The 22,751-nt window shown below is 49.2% G+C and overlaps 1 protein-coding gene across 1 annotated transcript in view; it reads left to right on the top strand.

The window, feature by feature from the left end:
• Positions 1–22,751, top strand: part of EPHB1 (EPH receptor B1) — a 323,669-nt gene that overhangs the window by 13,898 nt on the left and 287,020 nt on the right. The window contains exon 5 of the mRNA XM_011373192.2: positions 10,054–10,118. Within this exon, the coding sequence (XP_011371494.2) occupies positions 10,054–10,118 (65 nt within the window). The remainder of the gene's footprint in view (positions 1–10,053; positions 10,119–22,751) is intronic.

Below are 22,751 nucleotides of genomic sequence, written 5' to 3' on the forward strand. Positions count from 1 at the left end.
AGACCTGAAGGACAAGGGGAGGGACTATGTTACCAGAAGCAGGCTGTAGGAAAGGGCCGCCACCCTCCGCAGCTCAGCAGGAGGAGCCAGTTACTCCCTAGCCTCTCACTCCCCTGGCGAGGGGCCCAGTTAATGTGGTCTATAAAGGTCTCCCTCCTAGGAGAGAGGAGGGTGGGAAAAGGTGGCACCTGGATCTGGAGGAGCAAATGAGGACCTGACCTTACCTGCTAGAATGAGTGTCTTTGAAGGAGGCACCTGGCCGTTTTTGTCTTTGTATTTCCCAAGCCCCAGCACAGGGCCTGAGTATGTGTTGGAGGAAATCTAACAGCCTTACTTCCTGGCATCCTATCCTCCTGTTATGGGTTGAATTGTGTACCCTCTCTGCGCCCCCCCACCCGCCGCCCCTACCACACAAAAAGGCACATTGAAGTCCTGACCCCCAGTACCTCATAATATGATCTTATTTGGAAATGGGGTCATTGTGGATATAATTAGTTAAGATGAAGTCATACAAAAGTAGGGTGGGTCCCTAATACAGACATGACTGGTGTTCTTGTAAGATGGGCCATACAAAGATGGAGACACACAATGAATGCCATGTGACAACAGAGGCAGAGACTGGAATGATGCAGCTGCAAACCAGGGATCATCAAGGATCTCTGGCAAACCAGCAGAAGCTGGAAGAAGCAAGGAAGGATTCTCCCCCACAGGTTACGGAAGGAGCTTGGCCTTTGAATTTGGACTTTTAGCCTCCAGAACTGTGAGACAATATTTTTCTGTTGTTTTAAGCCACCTTAATTGTGGTCCTTTGTTACAGCAGCCCTAGGAAACTAATACATCTCCTAAAGCAATTTCCATATTTTATTAGCGAAAAGCATTCGCAGGATATAGGTGTATAGACTGGAAAGTCACCATGGAACAAAGCCAGACCCGGAGATTCAGGAGGGAGAGGGTCTTCCCTGGCTCCCGAGGTTCCCTTTAGTTTCTTGCCATATTTCTTAGAGACCACTCTAAGAACACGGAACCGGGGTGACCCTCTGAGGCCAAAGAGGAGAGCGACCCCACAGCCATGTGCCAAGTCTGAGGCTGGGCCAGGCAGAGATGGCAACCCTTCAGAGGCTGATCCCCTGCCCTTTCTAGCCCCTCAGCTGAACAGACCATGTCCTGTCCCCACGCTCTGGCCAGCTTCCCTGGGAGCCTTGCTTGGCAGAGCTCTGGGAGGGAGAGACATCAGAACCGTGCCTCTGGGCCTTCCTGCTTGATCCCAAGCTGTACCACAGGTGAACCGAGACCAGATCTAGAGCTGTCCCAACTCCTTAAAGCACATTTTTATGCTATGACCCATTTAAACTGTGGCTTCTTTCTATTTACGATAATTAATTGCACCTTGGAAAATAAAAGAAACAGAGGAGAAGGGTGTGGTAGGGAGGACTGTGTTGATCTGTGTGTTCTTTAAAAGAGCAAATTTCACAGTTTGTATTTATAATGTAAGTGCCTGTTCCGACTCATTCAATCCATCAGTCATTCAGCAGATGGGTGGGACTGGCTCATTCAGTTTACTCAGCCTTCTTTCTCTTCCGCACCGGCCACTATTACACATCAATCAATGAAAACATATAATAATAGCTTCTCTTCCCTTAGCATTTTACACTTGGGAAAGACAGTAAATAAATGTGGTTCCAATAAATGTTTTAAAGAATAGACAGAGCATCTTTCCGGGCATGGTCTCACTAGCTCCTGGAGGCAACAGGAATGCTGCCTCTACCTGTGAAGTCAGGCTTTGACACTCAGATATGACTTGATTTGTTCATTGTGGAGCTGAGACTTGAACCCAGCTCTCCAGAGTTGATTGAGCATTTATGCTGTATGAGGCATCTGGCCAGGCTCTGTGGGCTAGAAGTCACAGCTCTGCTCTCTTTGGTACTTACAGTATCCTCGACAAGGAAAGATTCAAAACAAAATTTCAGGTAGAGAGGAGAAGGATATTCCAGGCAGGAAGAACTGCATGAGCACAGGTTGGGAGGTGGGTTTCCTCTGGGGACCTGAAAATCAATTTAGAAAAGGTGGTCTTAGTCAGAAGGTTCACGAAGGCCGGAAGTGTGTGGCGTATCTTGGCGTTAGTGGAGACTTTGAGACTCATAAAGTAGGGGAGAAGAGACCCAATGGCAGAAGTGTTTTCTGCCTGATGACATTTCTCTTTCTAAATTTGTATCTTCTAAAACAGCCTGGTAATAGTCAGGAAGCTCGTTTGTAACCCGACCTCCCTAACTTTGCAGCTGTTGCCCCTTGTCTGCTAGTCTTTGTGCTTATGCTACCATTTCACTCAGTGGAAGCACTGTTTCCAGAGTTGCACTGGGGGGCACGCCCAGTGCTGTTTCCTGCTTTATATTTTACTGCCGACATTCTGAATGCTGTGACGTCGTCTTCATAACACTCCAGGAGCATAGACGTGAGCTGTTAGCCTGCACCTCTTTCTTCCCCCATGAATAGGTTGGTTCTAGTGTTCTTATAGTCTAGCTAATGTTGTAACGCAGTGGTCCCCAACCTTTTTGGCACCAGGGACTGGTGCTCCTATGAGAATCTAATGCCTGATGATCTGCAGTGGAGCCGAGGTGGTGATGCTAGCGCTGGGGAGTAGCTGCAAATACGGATGAAGCTTTGCTTCCTCCCCTGCCCTCTGCTCACCTCCTGCTGTGTGGCCTGGTTCCTAACAGGCCACGGACCTGTACTGGTCCGATCCACAGCCTGGGGGTCGGGGATACCTCCTGTAATGAATATCTTCATGATATAATGTGTTTTGTTTTCTTTTTCCTTTAGAATTATTTCCTTTGGACAGATTCTTGCGGGTGAAATCATCGGGTGGCCAGAAGACCTGAGAGTCTATAAGACTTTGCTTAGTGTATCTATACTGCTTTTGAACCATTTCTGTTGGCATCAGAAGATGAACTTGGAAGCTGCATGGGGAATGGTTCAGATGGGGGCTTCTGGTGAGACACCTGTTAGGAGGGGAGTGTGTGGTCCCAGTGTGCAGAGTGAAGCTCTGGACGCAGATAGGGTGTTGGGATAGGGTGAAGAAGGTGCTGCAAAGAAAGTCACTGACGTCTGGTGGATGATCTGATAAGAGACTAAGGGACAACAAGGAATCAAAGCAAAATGCTTCTGAGGTTCTGCACTGGGCTTCAGGGAAGGGCAGTAGGAAAGTTTGGAGGGGGGCCAGTGTGACAAAGAGATCTGATGTAGACAGAAGATTTAGGTAGGATGGACGCATGGGATGGGATGCAAAAGGCTCACTTGGAACACTTTTGCTTCAACCTTCTGTAGCTGTGCTAGGCCCAGGCCCCAGTCACGTCAGAACATGGGCTCCTGAGGCTGGCTGGTGCCCTTAACAGTTCGCACTCAACCAGCACCATTTCTAAACCCAGAGCTGACAGAACTTCTCTCTCCTCTGGTCCAAGGAGGCAACTTGAGGCCGATTTGAAAAGGCAGGGACGCAGTGATGAGGAAGCTGGCCTATATAATCAGTGGGAGGTCTGAGCATGGTGTAAAGTTGGGGCTTAGAAGCCGTTGGTTGTGGGACTCTGTCTTAAAAGTTGAGAATGGAGAAGGGAACAGACCACCTGAGGAGCCATGTGGGTATCATTCAGGAGTTCTGTGCCATCGGAGCTGGCTTGCCCACTGAGTGGGGCTTGTGGAGATAGGACACGGCCTCGAGGAAGGTCAGGGGAAGGAGCTCCTTTGCAGTGAGGCTGGGCTGGAGTACTTGGCAGGCTGCTGTGAGGGACAGAGCAGGGCCAGGGAGTGAGGGGACACTTTAGGAGCCTGGGGTGGTGGCTGGAAGATGTCTGCTCGAGAAAGTGCTCAGGGCTGCCTGATACTGAGTCCAGGTCTGGAGGGCAGCGTGGGGATTCTCTGAAAGGGCGGAGGGCCTCACCATGGTCAAGGGCGCCCCACACACTCTGGATTTGGGATTAGAGAGACTATTTTATTCCTGCTAGTAAAGGACTCAGTCTTAGGTAGGTAGGTTGGGATGTGTGTGTGTGTGTGTGTGCGCGTGTGTGTGAAGGCAGCGGTCCCTGTGCTTTCATCAGCTAGGAGTTGGGGTGTGTGTGTGTGTGTGTGTGTGTGTGTGTGTGTGTGTGCGCGTGCGTGTGAAGGCAGTGGTCCCTGTGCTTTCATCAGCCAGGGGCTGGGAAAGGAAGGAGAAGGTACCAGCTGCATGCCAAGCTCCATACACCTGTCATTTTATTCAGTGTTCAGAACTGTCCCTGGAAACCTCCCTTCTTGCCATTCATCGAGGCTGTAATTGCAGATTTATCTGCATGGTTATATGATTAATTTCTGCTTCCCCACTTGCCCGCAGGCTCCCTGATGGCTGGATGTCTGTCTGTTCTCTGCTCTGTCTCTCTGCCTGCACAGTATTCATTCTGTCTGCGGGAGTTACTCAGACAAACTTTGTTGAATGGATACCAAAGCCCCTTTATGCCACTGTATTTCAGCTCTCTTCCTGCCATCCTGACCCCTTGTGAAGGCTGAGGGTAGGAGTCAGGGCTGCAGTGGGCCGACCCTCAGCTCCTTGCATTTTTGTAGGAGGAGCCTGGTTCTTGAAACCACTCCATGGTGTGGCCTCTAGGTTTGAGTTCTGTGGCCACCAGGGCAGCACAGGGCAATGATGGCACAGCTACACCGGTCCTTCCCTGCTTGGAAGGTCTGTGGATTCGCCTTGTCACATACACGTGAGGCACTGCTCAGAGAGACCTAGAAGCTCCTATTCCATCTGTACATGTTGTTGTATATTGTTACCACGATGAAAGGATGTTGTAAATATTTTCAGCTGAACGTCTGATTAATGTCTCTCCAAAAAGAATGGCAGAGCAGTAAGGAGAGGGTTTATTTATCTCTCTTTCACCATGATGGGTATCTAATTCATCCCAAATGTCAATACATCCCAAGGTGCCAATCCAGACAGAAACAGGAAGTTTCTGCAGAGCCAGGTGGCAGCTGCCTCTTCCTTCTCTCAAGGAGTTTAGACCTCGCCCCACCTCCTGGACTCTCAGACAGTGGCCTCCCATGGTTGGGAGGGGCCCTGACGATTTCCATATCAAAACCACTACAGAGAAATTGTTCCCTGGGAAATTAGGGTCTCTCTGCCAGGCTTCTTATGCACCCCATCCTTCTCCGGTTCTTGCCAATCCAGCCAGCTCTTGCCAGAGGCCTCCTTCTGTCTCCCCTCATGGCCTCCCATCCCCGCTCGCTCACACTGTCTTCCTCACCCTCCTGCATGTTGCGGATGGCTCCCACTTCATTTCCTATCAACCTGTCTCTGCCCCTCCCCTTGTTGCCTCTGTCCCCTCCGTCCCAGGGCCAGGCGGAGCTTTCCATTCTTCCCTTACCACCAGTGTCCACCCCTGTCCAGGGGACCACGAGAGTCTCCCTCTGCCTGCACACAGCATGAGTCCCCCGATTCTCCCTGTTGCGACAGGCCCATTTATTCCCCGCCGCGGAAGAACCCTGTTTATTCTCTTGAATTTCTCAGTCCTGTTCTCATGGGCTCAGCCAGTGTAGGATGCCAAGTGTGACTTTGCCCCTTGTCTCCCCTGGACTTGACGATGAGGCCCTCTCGAGCGCCCACCACTCTGATTCACTGTTGTACCCTCAACATGCGTTACTCTTTGGTCTTTACAGCAATGCAAGGAGGGAAGTAGATGAGATATCGTTAGATATCTAATCTCGATCCTTACAGATATCTTATAGGTATCTTAAAGATACTATCATTAGATTCTTTTCATACCTAAGGAAACTGAAGCTTGGAGCGATTCAGTTATAATAACGATAACATATATTTAGCAGTACTTTGTCTCACAGAGTTCCCCACAGAGTCCTGTGTACTAGCCAGCTCTAGCCCCATTCTGCAGATGAGGAGGGTGGGGGCGGCGGGGAGAGAGAGTTACTAAGCGGTGGAAGCAGGATCTGGACCCAGTCTGCCCACATCGGTGGCCTCTCTCCACTCTGCGTGTGCCCTTCCCGGCTTTCCTCCCGTGGGCAGTCACTGCTCCCAGAGGGCAGAGGCCAGGCAGTGGGCGTGGGACCCAGAGTCTTGTCCCTTATAGACATTGGATCTGACAGCAGCACATGCACCTCCAGCTGGTTTGGTCCCCATGCCACTGTTTTGAGAGCAGAAGTGATGGTAAATATTTAATTGTGCTTCCACCATAACTTTCTGCCAGAACTCTCAATATGCTTTATAAATGCAAATGAGTGTTCTCTTCCTCTCTGGGGAGATGTAAACCTCCTCAAATCACTTTTATGCAGCCCCCACTAGAATGTAATGCCATCATCAGGAGCTCTCGGTGCCAGAAAAGAAACTGCCCTAAATCATGTGGAGTGGATGGTTTATGGTTTTGTGGTCTCTGCCTTCATGGCGGGTAGGATGTGGAGAAATGGATTCCTTTTGCTGCAACTTCTGCCCACTAAAGTGAATGGAAAACATTATTTAGAAACAGATTCAATTACAGCCCTTGAGCAGGTGACTAGGAATATAACGAAGTGTTAGATTGAATTAATGGGGTTAACGGAATGAACCCGTCCTTGGAAGGTTTAGGAATGAAGGCTGATCCTTATTTTTGATTTCTGGGCTTTATTTCCCTCTCTGTCCATGTCCTCTGCCTGTTCACTGCTGCTTCCTGAGGTGGAGGGGGGTGTATTGTTCTCTGCAGCTTCTTGGCTTTATGAGCAAGGATCCTCTGATCCCCACCCCACCTGCCCCAGAGTCACAGCCTAGGTCGTGGTGGGCAGAGTGCTGAGGTCTGAGGCTGGCGGCATCAGGGTGGGAGGCTGTGAGTGACCCTGTGGAAAACGTTGTGCTTTTCTGTGCCCTGGTTCCTAACGCTGCCAAATAGGTTTTGTGGCTTCTGATTCGGACCCACCTGGCAGAGGCATTTTAATCACGGAGATGAATTTCTTCAGAGCCTCCTGAAGTGTCTTCTGAGAAGTGTATTATGTAAATTTGGTGTGTCATTACGCTCATTATTAGTGCTGTGAAGTGGAGATGAGGGGGCGAGGGAGGGTTGCTCCATGCGGGGATCTGCCTCCCCAGCTGTCAAAAGAATTGGAGGAGAAAACAAACTCGAGAAGTCTGTTCCAGCGCGCGCATTCCTTCAGATGTGCATGGGGTATGACTCTCAATCCCAGCTCAGACTCAAATGGGCAAGAAAATACAGCTTGCTTTATTACTTTTCTCCCTCAGTTTGCAGTTTGAGAGCCCCCATTCCACTGGGGCACCGGAAACATAATCCAGGTTACGTAGTGTCCGGGTTGTGGAGGAGGGTGCATCACTGGCCCTGTTGGCTCCTCTCCACATGGGCATTCTTTGAGACACCCAATACCTTGTCTGACCCTTGCTTGTAGTCCATACAGGTCCCCACTGGGTGGTTTTGGGTCCCTTTGATTAGGCCTTATTGAGGCCCTAAGGCTCCCTTTGTTCCACCTGTGTCACATAAGCCTGGTGAGGTCACTTGCTGCTGCATCGCCACACTGGGTTGTGGATGTCCAAGGCCCTGTCACCTTGACAGACTCCCAGCATCGGTCTCATCTCTGGGACTGAGCACTGAGGGACAAGAGCAAGGGGAACCCCTTTTCTCAACACAGATCCTCATTTATCACTTCTACTTTGATTCCCTCAGTCCTGCTCACAAGGTGGGTTTCTTCCCAAACCTTTGGTTTATGCCAGGAGTTCTTCCTTTTCTTAAGGGGCCCAAGATTTTATAACTCTGCATTCTGCATTCATATCTCTCCTATTCCGCCTAAAGCAGTGAGCACAGAATGACTGGTCACAGGGGGTGGAGGGGTGTTCAGGAGGGAAGGAAACAGAGGAGGGAAAAACCGAAACCACATCGTGTGTATTTCCCTGCCCTTGTTTATCGAGCACTTATGCCGCTAGGTAGGACATGTTATGCCTGTTTCTTTGATACGTGCCCTAGGAAATACAGGTGGATAAGACACCTCTATCAGCCTATACAGCATCACTGTGTGAATTTTAAAAGATGCCCCTTTCAAACAACTGAATATCCACATGAAAAAAAAACAGTAGTACATTTCATTAGTACCTCCCACCTTATGCAAAAATTAACTCAAGATAGAGCATATAAACCTAGGTATGAGGACAATCTTTGTGTCCTTGGGTTAGGAAATGGTTTCTCAGATATGTCAGCAAAGAAAAGAAGAGAAAATTGATAAATTGGACTTCATCAAAATTTAAAACTTCTGTTTATTGAAAGACACTGTTAAAAGAATAAAAAGATAAGCCACAGAGTAGGAGAAAGTATTTGCAAAGCATGTATCCGATGAAGGACTTCCCAAACTCAATAATAAGAAAAGCAACGACCCAATTTAAAACTGGAAAAACACTGAACAGATAATTCACCAAAAGAATATAAAGACGGCAGATAAGCACATGAAAAAATATTTAAAATTATTTGTCATTAAGGAAATGAAAATTAAAACCACAATGAGATACCACTGCATACCTATTAAAATGGCTAAAATGAAAAGGGACCGACCATGCCAAGTGGTGCGAGGATGTGAAGGAACTGGAATGGAGCTCTCTTACACGCTCATGTATTCGCCAGAAACTGGAAACAATAGACGAATGGATAGACAAATTATTTTATGTCCACACAATAGAATACTATTCAGCAATGAAAAGGAATGAACTGTTGATATACACATGATGAATCTTAAAACAATTATGCGGAGTGAAAAAAAGCCAGATTAAAAAACAGTATACGTTATATGATTCCATTTATATAAAATTCTAGAAAATGACAATTCATGTATGGGGACAGAAAGCAGATCAGTCATGGCCTGGGGATAGTGACAGGGTGGGGGAGGGGAAGGAGGGAAAGAGGGATTACAAAAGGACAAAGAAACTCCTGGAAATGACAGATGTATTTATTATCTCGATGCGGTGATATTTCACAGGCGTAAATAGATGTCGGAATTGATCAAAGTGTACACCTTAATATACAATTTGTGCAATTTATTGTATGCCATTTCTACCTCAGTTAAGCTGTTAAAACAAAAAGGGTTCAGGGTTTGCTGGTCAGGAGCTGATGAGCAGCCTTCGGGGATCAGTTTCTGCTGAGGGGCGGGGACTGGCGGTGGTCGGTCAATAATAGGCTGAAGAGAAAAAGAAAAAAAAGGCGCCCTGTTCTCAGAACACGTTTCTGCTGCTGGCAGAAAACTGTTATAATACATAGCAACTCGATCGCTACATGGTGCTTGGTGATTTTGGCGTGTGTACTGTAGCTACCCTGATGGCTCCCAGGAGCTCACAGTCGGATCAGGGTGTTGGTCTTTCCCTCACTGGCCAGAAGGATGGGTAACCAGGAAGCAGGCCACTGGCGTCTGAGATGTGCATTTGTGTTCTGTGAGAGGCTTTGCCAAAGCTATGTGAGCCCCAGCAGAGTCCTGGGGAAGGGGGTGGGTGTGTATCTGGGCCTAGGGGTGAGTCTTGTGGGAGTGGTTGGGGCTAGAGGAGTTGATAGGAAATCATCTAAGGGTATCAAAACAGATGCCTGAGGGGGAGGTAGAGGTGAAGAGGGTAGGATAGACAGGTGAGGTTGGAGGTACAGCCCAGTGGGGAGGAAGAGGGCAGAAAGAGGTGGCCCGGGAAGCCCAAGGAAGGAATTAAATTTAGCTATAAAGTCAACAGGGGCTTGGAAGAGCCTCCAGGTAGGGTATTACAAGAAGAAGCCTTGTCTTGAGGGTAAAGTGGTGGGTGAGCAGATGACTTAATCCCATGCAGGCAGCTTTGGGTCACTTGGGGAGAGAGCAGACTTAGCGTCAGGAGACCTGAGGTCTGCGTCTAACTCTGCCATGAGCTGAGATGTGCATTTGTGTTCTGGGAGAGGCTTCGGCAGACTTTTCCTTTCTGGTTCACACAGGGGCCTGAGGCTCCTAGCATTGACATTTACCATTATAAGTAACTTCATGAACATAAGTGCCACTGTCCAGCAATCCTTCTGACTCACTAGACTTTCCCTTTCTGATCCACAGAAACTTTAATGGACACCAGGACGGCTACTGCAGAGCTGGGCTGGACAGCCAATCCCGCATCAGGGGTGAGTGTCAGAGCCTCCAACCTTTAATCCTGCTGTGTAGTCCTGGGCCTGTGGGATGTTTGGGGGAGCAGAGCCTGCCCAGAGCAACACTTGACGGGGTGGAATATAGGTGTGAATAGCTGTGTCCAATGCCCATCTACAGAGAGGCAGCACCAGGCCTGTGTAGTGACACAGACCATCTCTGGACAAAGTCCTTAGGAAGCTGGCCCCTCGATGACTGGGGCTGTACCTGTGTGGGAGTGGGGGCAGCGGCTTACAATAGCTGGGCACTCAGGTAAATGACACTGGGGCAGATCAGAGCTCTGTGATGCCCATTGGGCCACTGAGAAGGCAAGGGTATGAGGAGGAGCTGGGGTTCAGGACTGAGGCTCTCATCACCTGGAGTTGGCCTCAGAGAGATGTTCTTGATTCGCTTGTTCAGTGTTCATGCACCTGGCCAGATCCTGTAGCTACAGAAATGGAACAGCCTTGAGGAGCTCATGGCCTCCTATAGAGACCACTACGTTTATGAATAAGCTCAAATACATTTTTACTTTGTGACAGCGGAGAGATCAATAGGTAGGTATGGGCACAGAGCTGGGAGTGAGACAAGGAGCCTTTACAAGCCGGGTTTTGGAGGATGAGTAGGAGTTCGACAGGTAGCGAATGGGGAATCTACAAAGATCTTCCAAGTAGGAGGAATGATTAAAGGGATGAGGTCATGAAAAGACATAAGGGAGAGGAGGCTGTGTGTCTGGAAGGTGGCAGGGTATGGACAGAGCTGAGTTGGGGGTGGATGTAGGGCTCTGCCATTTGAGTTTTGTCCTGTGGGTAATGGAGAGATCCTGAGTGGGAGAATAAAGGAGTCAAACTTGTTGACAGGATTGTGGAGAATAGTTGAGAGAAAAGCACTTAAGGGGCTTTCAGCTGTCCTGGGTGGGTCAGAGGAGTCAGAGGGCAGTTTGAGGTTAGTTAAGGAGGAAACACTGACAGCATTTGGCAGTGATTGCATTGTTAAGAGAGGGAGGAGGTGGAGATAAAGTTCACGAGCCTGGCCTGGGCGACTGGCTCGCTGCAGGGCTTCATCACAAAGGGAGAGGGCAGGAGAAGTGAGTGGGCTTTTTGTCCCAGTGAAGGGGTGAAGTTGGCTGGGACAGAGTGGCCCAGTCTTCCTCATCTGCCCCACACCTCCTCCCTCCTTCTCTGCCTTGGGTAACCTCTGCCCAGGGCCCAGGTCTACTCTACCCCATGGTACACATCCAGCCCCAACAGGTCTAGTTCCGCTGTAGGGGCAATTCTAACTGGACCGTTCAGGTCACAAGGCATTCCTGATCTCACCTGGGCACCATTGCCTTTACCCCATCCCAGCAGACACACACTGCCCTGGGGGCAAGCATCATGCCTTGAGGTGGGAGGGCAAGGACTAGGGTGAGCTCATGTTTCCCAAAGCAAAGGAGTGGGGTGGAGGGGAAAACCCTGCTGGGAACAGTGTGGGCAACTAGGGGACCCCACTTCTACTGGGGACTTTATGCAAAGCTGATGGGGTGGCAGCTCTTCAGGTTGCCTGAGTATGGAGAACTTGCTACCCTTCTACAAATCACATTATTGTTTGAAAGTTTGTATGTTTTCAGAAAGCATTGCCATGATTTATGGCGAATTTTTCCCTTGATTTTTATACACACCACCTGTCTTCTTTAAACTTCTCATCTTCTTTCCCAAGGAAGATTGTCCTTTAGGAAAACATTCAAAGTCAAGCAGTGCCCTTTAGAGACAGCAGCTGGCTGGGCTGCTCTCTGCTCGCCCTCCTGCTGGTTAGCAGTCACCGCTCAGCTGCTGTTCCTTAACGTTCTCGCTTTTCTCTCTTCTCGCTTTTCTCTTCGAGGACAGACAGCCGGATAGTTCTCCTGGTGGGTGTCCTGAGCAGCCTCAGAGCCTTTCCGGTATATAGTGAACAGCAGGAGGGTCAGGCTGGCCCTCAGCCTGGGGTCAAGAGGAAAGATCAAGGACTATGCTTCCATCCCAAGCTCTCTACCCTTCTCCCTCTGTTCTCATCCTAAGACAGTTGCCTCCAAGTGTATAAATGCAGCACTGGCTCTCAATTTTGTGTCCCTAGGCCAAGCTCACATATCCAATTGCCACCTCTTTCATTGGAGGCTTACAGGCATGTCGATATCAATATAAGGCAAGCAGAATTCACCCTCCTCTTCTTCCCTGACCCGCACACGGGGGCTCCATCCGAGCACATTTCAAGGGCTGGAAAACAGCTATTCTTGACTTCTCCTTTAACATCTTCAGGCCCCATCTCTCTTGGCCCATCCTCAGGCATGCCTTTGCTGCACCCCCGACCACAGTGGGTCCCTCATCACAGGTCCTCTCAGGGCTGAGGAGCTCTTCTCAGCAGTACTTTTCACAGTTGCAAATTTATATCTCTATGTGTTAGTACTGAGTTAATTTCTTTCCCTCTCTCCCTGCGTTGGCCATTACGTAACCTATAAAGTGGCTGAGACTCTGCCTGTTTGTTCACTATTGAAACTGGCAGCTAGTTCACTACCTGACTCAGTGTATATTTGTTGAGTTTCTGACTTAGGCAAGTGGGTGGCTGATGGTGCCATTCTTGGAGATGGGGGACTCAGGAGGAGAAGCATGCTTGGGTGGGAAGAGGCTGAGGTCAGTATTGGACTTGTTGAGTTTAAAGCACCTCTGGGGCACCCTCAGGGAGGAGCACTGCCAGCACTCGACACATGGGCAATGGAATCAGAAGGCAGCCTCACGTCAAAGCAGGAGGGGCCCAGGGTGTGGCCGTAGTCTCCTAAGGAGAAGAGCTGACAGCTTTGGATGAGTAACCTGCATTGAAGTGTCACATAGAGAAAGAGGAGTCTGAAAAGGGGACCGAGAAGAAATGGCTGGGGAGGCAGGAGAAAACCAGAAGGTGTTCCTCTCATAGAAGCCAAGGGAAAAGAGTATCAATGAGGAAGAGGGAACAGAAGTGGCAAATGCTGCTGGCAGTTGGATGTCTCCACCGGGCTTATTATAATCACCTGACTGGTGACTTATATGGAGGGTTTCAGAGGGGACAGAAGTAGGAAGCCAGGAAGCAGAGTTGAGGGGTCAGTGGGAGGGGAGGAGATGGAGACAGCGGTTTGTGGAGGGAGGGAAGACAGTGCATGAGAGACGGGGCGCAGGGGGGCTGTGAGCGTATTCATTTTTCGGGAGAAGGAACTCTTTTTGTTGAAATGGCTAGATAGAGCTGAGGTGCCTACAGAGAGATGCAAGTACTCAGATGTGGTGACAAAAGCCATAAAATGGAAAATTCTTTCAACCTCCTACCTTCTCTCTGAGGTTGGAGAGAGGTTAAAAGAGTCAGGGGTGGGAAGTCTTGGGTGGCAGGTTTTAGGAGTGTGGAAAAGGTTTGAGGTAACTGCTGCTTCTGGAGAAGAGGAAAGAGGCCGGCGTGTTCAGAAGGCAAGTGGCGGGGAGTAAGGCCCTAGTCGTGGCTGCAGGCCCCGTTCAGCTGTCTGAACATATCCGGACAAGTTATAGTGGTGGACTCATCCTTAGCTGTATACGAATGACGGGCCTGGAGGGGTAAGAGGCTGAGGGCATTGGTGAGAAGAGGTTGACATCTTGTTTCAAGGCATCTATCCAACAAGGGTGAAGCCAGAGGGGACCGACCATTGTGACAAAGTACAGGAGCCCGGATGGAGGTCTTGGTGAGACCGAAGGAGGACCGGAGACTGTGGCCTTGAATTAGGGCTTGGCTTTAAGACACAGAGACTTAAAGACACAGTACTTCTGGGTGATGAAAAAGTCTGGGGAGTGAGGTTAGGGTCAGGCATTTATGAAGCCAGGAGGCTGGGTGGGTGGTTCACATCTTCTAGGGACTCAGTGGAGAGGAAATGGGCTCCCTAGAAAGGGAGCAAAAGCCTCAGATTGTTCCTTGCAGTAGGACCCCCTGCATACACACTTAAGATGGAGAAGGGTGCGTGGGCATTGTTCTGATATCCTGCGGATTCCTAGGGCACTGGGTTTCCCTTGTCCAGAAGAGAAACCATAATTCTTCCAGGGAGCCCAGCTGGCATTGCAATGAGCCCAAAGAACGGAGCCTGCGAGGTGGGCCCCCCAGGGAGAGGCCAAGGGACTCTTTCTTTTACGGGGAATCTTCACTGCTGTACTTGAGAACTGCCAGATAGCGGAGAGGGTTGGACTGCCCAGCCACACACAGCCCACAAATTGTTTTCAGTTACATGGCTGGAAAGTGGATCATAACACTTCATGTGAAAAATGGGAAGTATTTAAGCTCAAATGTAAAATGTTGCTTTATGATCCCGTGGCAGCTTTAATTTAAAGCCTTTATGTTTAACCTGAATCAGAGGCCACCTGGTGAACAGAGGGAGAAAGTAACAAATATATTTATAAAGTAACAAATTCCAGGGAGGGGCTGAGCTCCCACCAAAGAGCTTCCCTGGGACCCTCACTGGTGACTCCAGTGACTCCTCCCTCAGGCTGGCTTCAGTGGCCTCGCCCAAACCTTTGCTCCCAGCTCTACTCCAAATGGTTCCCTGACCTTCACATTTCAGGAGCTGCGTGCAGTGGGGGAGTTCAGCGAGCTCCCATGGTAAACACTCAGTGCTGTGCCCAGGTATAGGCAGCGCTCGGTAGTAAATGGTAGTCTTTGTGGTGCACAGTCCTCTCTCCACAGTTTGCCCCAGTTTCCAGGTGCTGCCTGGCCCCCTCCACTCCTTTTCCTCGACCCTCCCTCCCTGCATCACTCTTTGTCCCTTAGGAGTCGGCTCTGTGCTTATCCCCTGGGGTGCCCTCCCGGATCCTCCTCCCCATCAGGGCTCTTGCTAAACTTCAGAGGGCTTGGTACCAACTTCTAACATATTGTCTGTCTCTCTGTGAGCTAAACATATGTTGATGCATGGTTTCTCCTACTAGCCAGAGAATGAAGTGGCTTCGTCTCTGTGTCCCAGGTGCCCAGCTCTGGCCCAGCAGAGGACAGGCTCCAGTAAATGTTTCTTGGCCAAATAAATGAAGAAGGACCAGATCATTCTTGATAATTCTCTGCATCTCCAATTTAAGGTCTCGAATTTAGGAGATGCTCAATTTCGCTTCGTTGTAGCCCAATAAAATGTCATAGGCCTCTCGATTCCTAATTGGTTATCAGCATCTTTTTAAAGAGCTTAATTATACAAATGGAGCCACCTGTCCTGAGATAAGCATGATAAGGGAGACCAGGATGCCCACCAGAGGGTCCCCGTGACTTTTAGACATTGACTGTGATGGATTAGAAAGGCAAACCCAGGTCCCTCTGATAGTAGTCTGTTCACTCCTTTAATACTGGCAAATCTTACTCATGGGAAGTGGGGATTTGATAGAATAAAGATGGGAAAAGAATCCAGAGCCAAGCCTGATGAGCCTTCAGGATGAGCAAGCTGGGTGTGCGCACGCCTGTGCTCTGTGTGTGTGTGTCTCTGTATGTGCGTGTGGGCGGGGTGGTCGTGTGTCTGTATATATGTGTGTGTGTGTGTGTATAGTTGTGTGTGTATGTGTGAAGTTAAATGAGTTGATTTCACCTTATGCCTCTGGAGACAGTTCCTAGAATCCTGAGAATATCTTAAATGATCAGAAGATTATTGGGATAAGCGGAGACCTTCCAGAGGAGGCCAATGTGAAGGGAACACGCCCATCTGAATGTCTGTGTCTGGCAAATTAACTGCCAACACAAGATACATGCCCATGAGAACAGGCACACTAGGCCCTTACAGCATAGCCGCCACTTGTCCATGTGGGGACTCTCCTGGCCACTTGGCCATCACCCCTGGCTGCCTCCTCTCTTCCTGTCTGTCAGATCCTCTAGGCACCCTTGCCAGCTGCCCACATCGTGGGAAATAAGGAAAGCACTCTCAGAGAAATGTACTCTTGTAACACCCCATTCGTTCTAAGGCCAAGCAAAATCAATTGGAATTTATCTGGTCTGATGGGTCGAGAAGTTTATGGAGGAACAGCGAAGGCTCCAGGCCTTGTATCAAATAAGCCAGCACCCATGCCAGCTCTGCAGCTCCCTGGCTATGTGATCTTGGGCCTGCAGTGTAGACACTCCTGCAGCCCCAGTTTCCTGCTCTGCTCAGTGGGGTAAGGATGGTAACTGTTCCATATATGAAACAATGTGGGTAAAAAGTTTCTTCCTTAAACACTCACTGGGAAGCCTTAGCATAGTACTAATCCTTTGGAGGGGTGGAGTTTCTCTTTTTCTCCTTCAATGACTCAATCATGCTAATTAGGACAGAAAAGCCTAAGCTAAATTAGGGAACTCCAAGAGAAATTTAGCTCTGGGCAGAGTGATTTTGTGAATGGAGTTTTACAGTATTTGAATTTCAGGCTTTGCCAGGGACAAGTGGGCAAAGGGGGCTGAGTTGGTGATTCCTTCTCAGACTGGTACCACTGCCTGGGACTTGGAAGCCTTTGACCTGGTTGCTGTTTACTGGAAGCTGTGCTTCTGCATCAGCTAGCTACACTTTTTCTGGTGGTCAGTGACAGAAAAGCACAACTCAATCTTAAAGGAAGTATCTAGGCTCATGTAACTGAATGGCCTGGGGCTGATGGGGCTTCATGTGTTGTCTGGGCCCAGATTCTTAGGATCCATCTCTCTCTCTCTCTACCACCCGCCCCCCCCTCTTTTTCTCTCTCTCTTTTCTCATCCCCTTTCTCTTCTCTCTACGCTCATGGTGTTGGCTCCATGCTGGGCTTCCTCTTGGTCATAAGAAGTCTGCAGCTGCTCCAGCCCCTATAACATTCTTCATCCATTTCCCTTTGGGGAGAAAAGATACCTTCTCCTGGTCCCCCCAGCAGAAGCTCTGGAATTAGCTCTGAATGGAACTGACTGGCTGGGCTTGAATCCCATGCCTGACCTGAACCAGTCCCTGTGGTCAGGGAAAATTAAGCGCCGACCAGTACTCCCAGGTCCTGTGCTACGCAGAGCCTACCAGAATCCCTGGGGACTGAAGGGTGGGAGGGAGTAATTCCCCAGAAGGAATTGGGCTATAGGTACCAGAAGGATGCATAGATGCTAGGCAGGGAAAAATGAAATCTAATACTGTGCCGCAGACCCTAAGTGCTTTACAGCTTTGCACGCATTAATCCTCACAATAGCCCCATTTTATAGGTAAGGAAACTAAGGCACAGAGCTGCTGTTAAATTATCTACGATCATGTGGCTAGAAAGTGCCAGTGCTAACATTTAACCTCCTGCAGGCTGCTCTCCTGCTGACAGCCATGCTGTAACCCACTTTCCCCATGAGATGCTGCCCACCACGTATCTTCAGAGGGTGGCTACAGAAGCAGCTCCCAGCTTAAGCTGCTATGCGCTCCTCGAATTGAGGCTCAGTATGTAAAAGGTTTGTTCTCACGGTACAAGACATGGGTGGTATCCTTTTCCTGAGCTGTCATCCAGGAATTAGGCTTTCTCAACTGAGACGCCCTGCCTCCCAGCAGATGGGCCTCTGACGTCCCTGCTCCCTCTCTCCTCCCCTTTCCTCCCCTGCCCTCTTCAGGTAAACCACTGAGGTAACCAATATTAACATTGGTTGTCAGAGCTCCCCATCCTGGGCCTCCCACCTACTCTTTATCTTTTACTCTCACTACCAAAAGGCCTGTAATTAGGAAACATTAGCAGGCTCAAAACAGCTTTCATACCTGAAACATCCTCTGTAATTGCACTCTGCAGTGCTCTTCCCTGGCTATTAATGTCACTTTTATGAAGCAATGAGGAACAAAACACCCCGAGGCACTTAAAACATTTTTTTTTTTTTAATATAATACATGTCTTTTAGGAATGGAAGTTTAAAATCACCTGCCTGACAGAGATGGCGATAGACAAAGGCGTGGGGGGCTCGGGGTGAGAGCCATGGAGCTGGGGCCCGGGGGCCATGGAAGGTGGTCCGTGAGGTTAGACGCTGCTCTGGGAAGAGTATGATGGCCGTGGGTGGGTTGGCAGAGGCTGGGTGGATCCGCTGGAAGGAGAGGTGGGCCAGGTGGACTGGCTTCATCGTTTGTGGTTGCTATCTCAAAGGGCTTTTATGCGAGATCTTTTTTGTGAGCATGGGTGAGCCTTTAACAGAGAGACGAATAGAAGATTACAGATGACCATCGTCATTGAGTAGAATATTAACATTGGTTGTCAGAAATACATTGGGTATGACTGTGTATACGTGTGTACGTGTTGGGGGAGGTATGAGTGGAGGGGAGAGAGACCGATGGAGGGAGAGATGCTTCTCTTAGCTTGCTGTATTAAAGAATTTTGGGAGTTGTGATGGTTCACCAGAATCTTACTGTCTGGCAGATTTATTTTCTTGCTTTTGGAAATGGCTCACAGACTCATTCATCAGCAAAGCAAGAGATATTTCTGACTATAGAGCCTGTGAGGGAACCCCGGAGGTCACCCAGCCCTTCTTTCCCCTCTTAAAGGCAGACTTAACCCTGTCCTGCCTGGACAGACAGGCATCTTTCTTCTCTAAAACCTTCCCTGGGAAGGCAGTCCCCTTACCTACCATATCCCTTGTCCCAACCCTGGAAACCTTTCTCCCCCTGGTCCGTGAGCCTGAGGACCAACTGCCTCAGCTGCCTGATGACAGTGCTTCTCAAGTTGAAGGCAGGGGTGGCTTTCAGGGCCAAGGAAGGCAACAGGGCCCCTGACACAGGCACCAGGATGGAGCCGAGGTGCGTCAGCAGTGGCTCATTGCCCTGACAGCCTGAACTCACAGCTCCCTTTCACTGGTTGCCTTGGTGAAGGAAAGAAATATATTACTGGAGAAGACAAAGCATTAGAAGGAAGGTGAGGCAGAGTTAGGAGGCCTAGAGAAGATAGGAGGAAAACAGATGAAGAAGGAAGGGTCAAGGTGGGCAGAAGACATACGGGGACGCTGAGCTTGGCTCCGGAAGGAGGAGCCTAGCCTCTGTGAGAACTCGGCAACCCTCAGATGACACCTTTGGCCTTACCTCCAGTTACAGCCAAAAGTATGAGAATAATTTGGCCTAACCCCCCTGTACTTTGGTAGTATAAAGGAGCGAGCCCAGGGTTTATAATCTAATGTTCTGGGTATATTTCCATTTTCCTCTAAGTTCTTGAACTTCTCTGAGCCTATTTTCTGTCTCTATCATGTGAGTAATGTAAGATCTTATTTCCAGAGTGATCAGCAGGATTAAAGTGTGTTTACCTTCTTTGTAAACTCTAAAGCTTAGTCAATACCACTTGCCCTAACTAGTACTAGGGGTCACAATGACTCTTGTTTGAGGGACTTAACTTCCATGGGTCGAGGATGAGAACTGACCAAAATACAAGACGAGCATTCCAGCATTCCTGTTAGGTTGTGACTCATGCATGAACACCATCTGAGGGTACACTCTGCTCTTAATAACAGTGCTATTATTAATAAGAGTGAAAACTACTGCTACTACTAGTTGCTGTTAATTAAGTGGCAACTGTGTACCAGGCACTGAACATTACCTCACTGAATTCTCACTAGGACCCTTCCAGCCAGGTGGTATTTCTCTCTTTTTATAGAATAGACACTGAGACTTGGACATTTATCCAAAAATCACAGAATTGCTTAGGGGTTTTGCTAAGCCTGACCCCAGGCCTGTCTCATCACAAAGCTCACTCTTGTACCTCTGTCCTGGAATAAGCATAAGGGAAGGATCTCAGAGTCATATATTGTTCAGAAGGCAGAAAGCAGGGCCGAAGAGAGGCAAGATTCCCAGTTTCTACAAAGCGGAAGGGTAGATTTGAGGCTATGTGCTAGTGAGTAGCACACATGTTAAGCACCCCATGCATCGTTTTTTAAAGCATGCTTTATGGGAGGAGGTGGAGAGGGTGCCTCGTGATGCATGGCATTTACGGGCACATAGTAACAGGTCCAGGAAGAGCGTGGAGGGGGAGGACCTGCGAAGCCTGGTCAGGGATCCAGAGGAAGGCACAGAGGGTCCTTGAGGATGGCTGACTCCAAGCAGTGATGGAGGAGCCTTCAGCTCCCATCTCTTTGGCAAATGTCCAGAGTGAGGATTCCTGGGAAGGGAGAGACATGAAGTGATTTCAGATAATTGCCCAAGCCTCAGTGTCTGCTTTTTGTCCCAGCCAATGGCTTCAGTGTCAGTTCTCTCAAACTAGCCCCTGCTTCATTTGAGGTGCTTCTCTGCTGATAGAATGGAGAGGGGTGCGTTCTAGTCAGGGCACATCCTCGCCTTCAAGTGCGCTCTCCTGCCCACTACTCCTTTTGGTAGAGACAGCAATGTCCAACACATTTCCCCATGTCACAAAGGACAGCCGACATGAAAGATGTTCGAGTCAACATTCGGACTTATCTTACTGACTGAGAGCTCTGCCTTCAAACTAACACAGTCGAGGTAATGGTCTGCATTTGCATTTAGGTGTGAACAGTTCATTGGGCAGCAGCAAGTCAGGGTGAGCTGAGTGGGCGCTGCCGCAGGTGGTGGAGACTTGCATGCATCTGGCCGCATATCCATGGGGACTGACCATAGGATGCAGGTGCAGGAAAGGCCAGACTGAGCTGGTGGTTTTTGGAGCAATTTAAGTGTAAGTTGCAGGTGTTGGTGGCCCCACTGCATGCTCTGTTGGCCTGAGCACATCTGCCACAATGGGCTTATTCTGCTAGCTGAATTTGAAAGGGACATTGGAAAACTTGAAGTGTGTCTAGTGTGGGGTGACCAGTGATCATGTCATTCAAAAGATGTTTATGGACCTGGGAACCTCAAAGACAATCTGAAGCAAAGACCAGGAGGCAAAGAAGTGAGATCAAAGTCTCCCCAAGGCTCCTCAGGACCAAGCTCCAGCAGCCACAGTCCCAGGAAAAATTCTCCTGAAGTGGGTCACACACAGTGGCTACATTCCCCTAATTTGGTGTGGTAGACAGGAAGGAGGGGGTGTGTCCTCTTCTCAGGCCACATTTGATTGTCTTATACCCTGAGAATGGGATTCTCCCCAACCCTGAGAATGGAATGAAGCCAAGAGCTCCTCTAGGAAGGCCAGCTTCTTCCTCCCCCTACAGCTTGCTTTCTTGTCTCTAGCTGGTCACAGCCAATTTGGCCCATGCACAATCAAAACACTCTGTGCTTATGGAATGGACGAGAGGCTTATTTCTCTAGCCTGTAACCCAGTGTGGTGGCCCAGCTTCAGGCCAGCCTCTGCTCTGTGTTATGAGCAGAGATTCTTCCAAGCTGAAGGCCAGCTCTTCCTCATCAATGAAGCCCAGGCCTGAGCAGAGCAGTATCAGGCAGCTGAGGTCTGGGGCCCGCAGCTCCCTCCCCTGCCTTGTTCGACAAGGCCTTGTTGGGCAGCAGTGAGGACCACATTCAATCGGCAGCTTAAGATAATCACATGTATGAGGCACTGGGATAATGACAGCTGAATACCCTGCCACCGTTGCCATAGTGACCAGCCAAGCACTGATTCCCTCCTTTTTTTTTTTTTTTTTTTTTTGTTCTCTGGGCCTCCTTGTTATAGGGCTGGCTGGTGGGGTAGGGGATAAATTTGGGAAATGGGAAAGAGAAAGAAAGGAGGAGGGGAGACCTAAGTGGGGTAGCCCATTATACTCTTTTTAAATACCCCAGCTGGAGGTGTTTTAAATCTCAACAGAGACAGTGAGAAACAGTGTCTTAATCCCCAGCTCCCTGTGAATTATTTAAAGAGATCTTGTCAGAAGGATGAATTTGTCACTGTTGCAGCGTCAACAGCAGCAGCAGCTGTCATAAAGTCTGAAGACCCCACTCCAGGCAAGGCCTGGTACGAAATGCTGCTGCCTGGTAGAAGTTACAGTGGCCTGGGGACTGTGGACAAGGAGCCTCCTTCTGAGACATAAGTCTGTAGTGTTTCTCCTGGAGTGCTGGCAGAGACTTCGGTGTGAAATGTACCAGGATGCAAAGAGATGCTCACCATCTGGACTCTGGGCCTGTCTGCCATTGCCCTCTATAATGTGACTCCCACAGCCCCACAGCCCTAGCATCTCTGAGCAGCGAGGGATGCTCAGCCTGGCCAGGAGTGGGCAGAGCTGAACAGTGTTCATATGGCATTCGATGGACAGGCATACCCAAGGGAGGGCACTCAGGCCCTAACTGGGCCACAGCCAGCACCCCTAACTACATGCACACACATGTACACAATGCATGCATGCATATATACACTCACATATGTACACACATGCATATACATGTATACAGTACATATATATACATATGCACATATCCACACTGGAGATGATACACAAGTACAGACAACCAGACAGACAGGAGAGAGTCATAGATCATATACATCATGGAAGGGAAGCCAAGACTTTCAAGGAAAAATGACTGACCGAAGCTCAGAGAGAGGTTAAGCATGTGTCTTTGGAAGGCCAATAGTCATAGTAACTCACTTGCAGGGGTCTCTTACTCAGGTTTAAGTACTTTACATGCATTATTATCACATGTAATCCTCACAACCACCTCATGAGGTAGGTACTATTAGTGTCCCTGTGTTAGAGAAGGAAACGAAGACTTAGAGAGGTTTAAAGCCTTGCCCATGGTCATGCAGCTGGGTCTGGCTGACTCCAGAGTCTATGAACTGGACTCCTATGCTGAGCCAGGGGTCACTGTGACCTCTAGG

The sequence above is a fragment of the Pteropus vampyrus genome, unplaced genomic scaffold, assembly GCF_000151845.1.
Source record: "Pteropus vampyrus isolate Shadow unplaced genomic scaffold, Pvam_2.0 Scaffold220, whole genome shotgun sequence".
In the NCBI taxonomy this organism is placed as follows: Eukaryota; Metazoa; Chordata; class Mammalia; order Chiroptera; family Pteropodidae; genus Pteropus; species Pteropus vampyrus.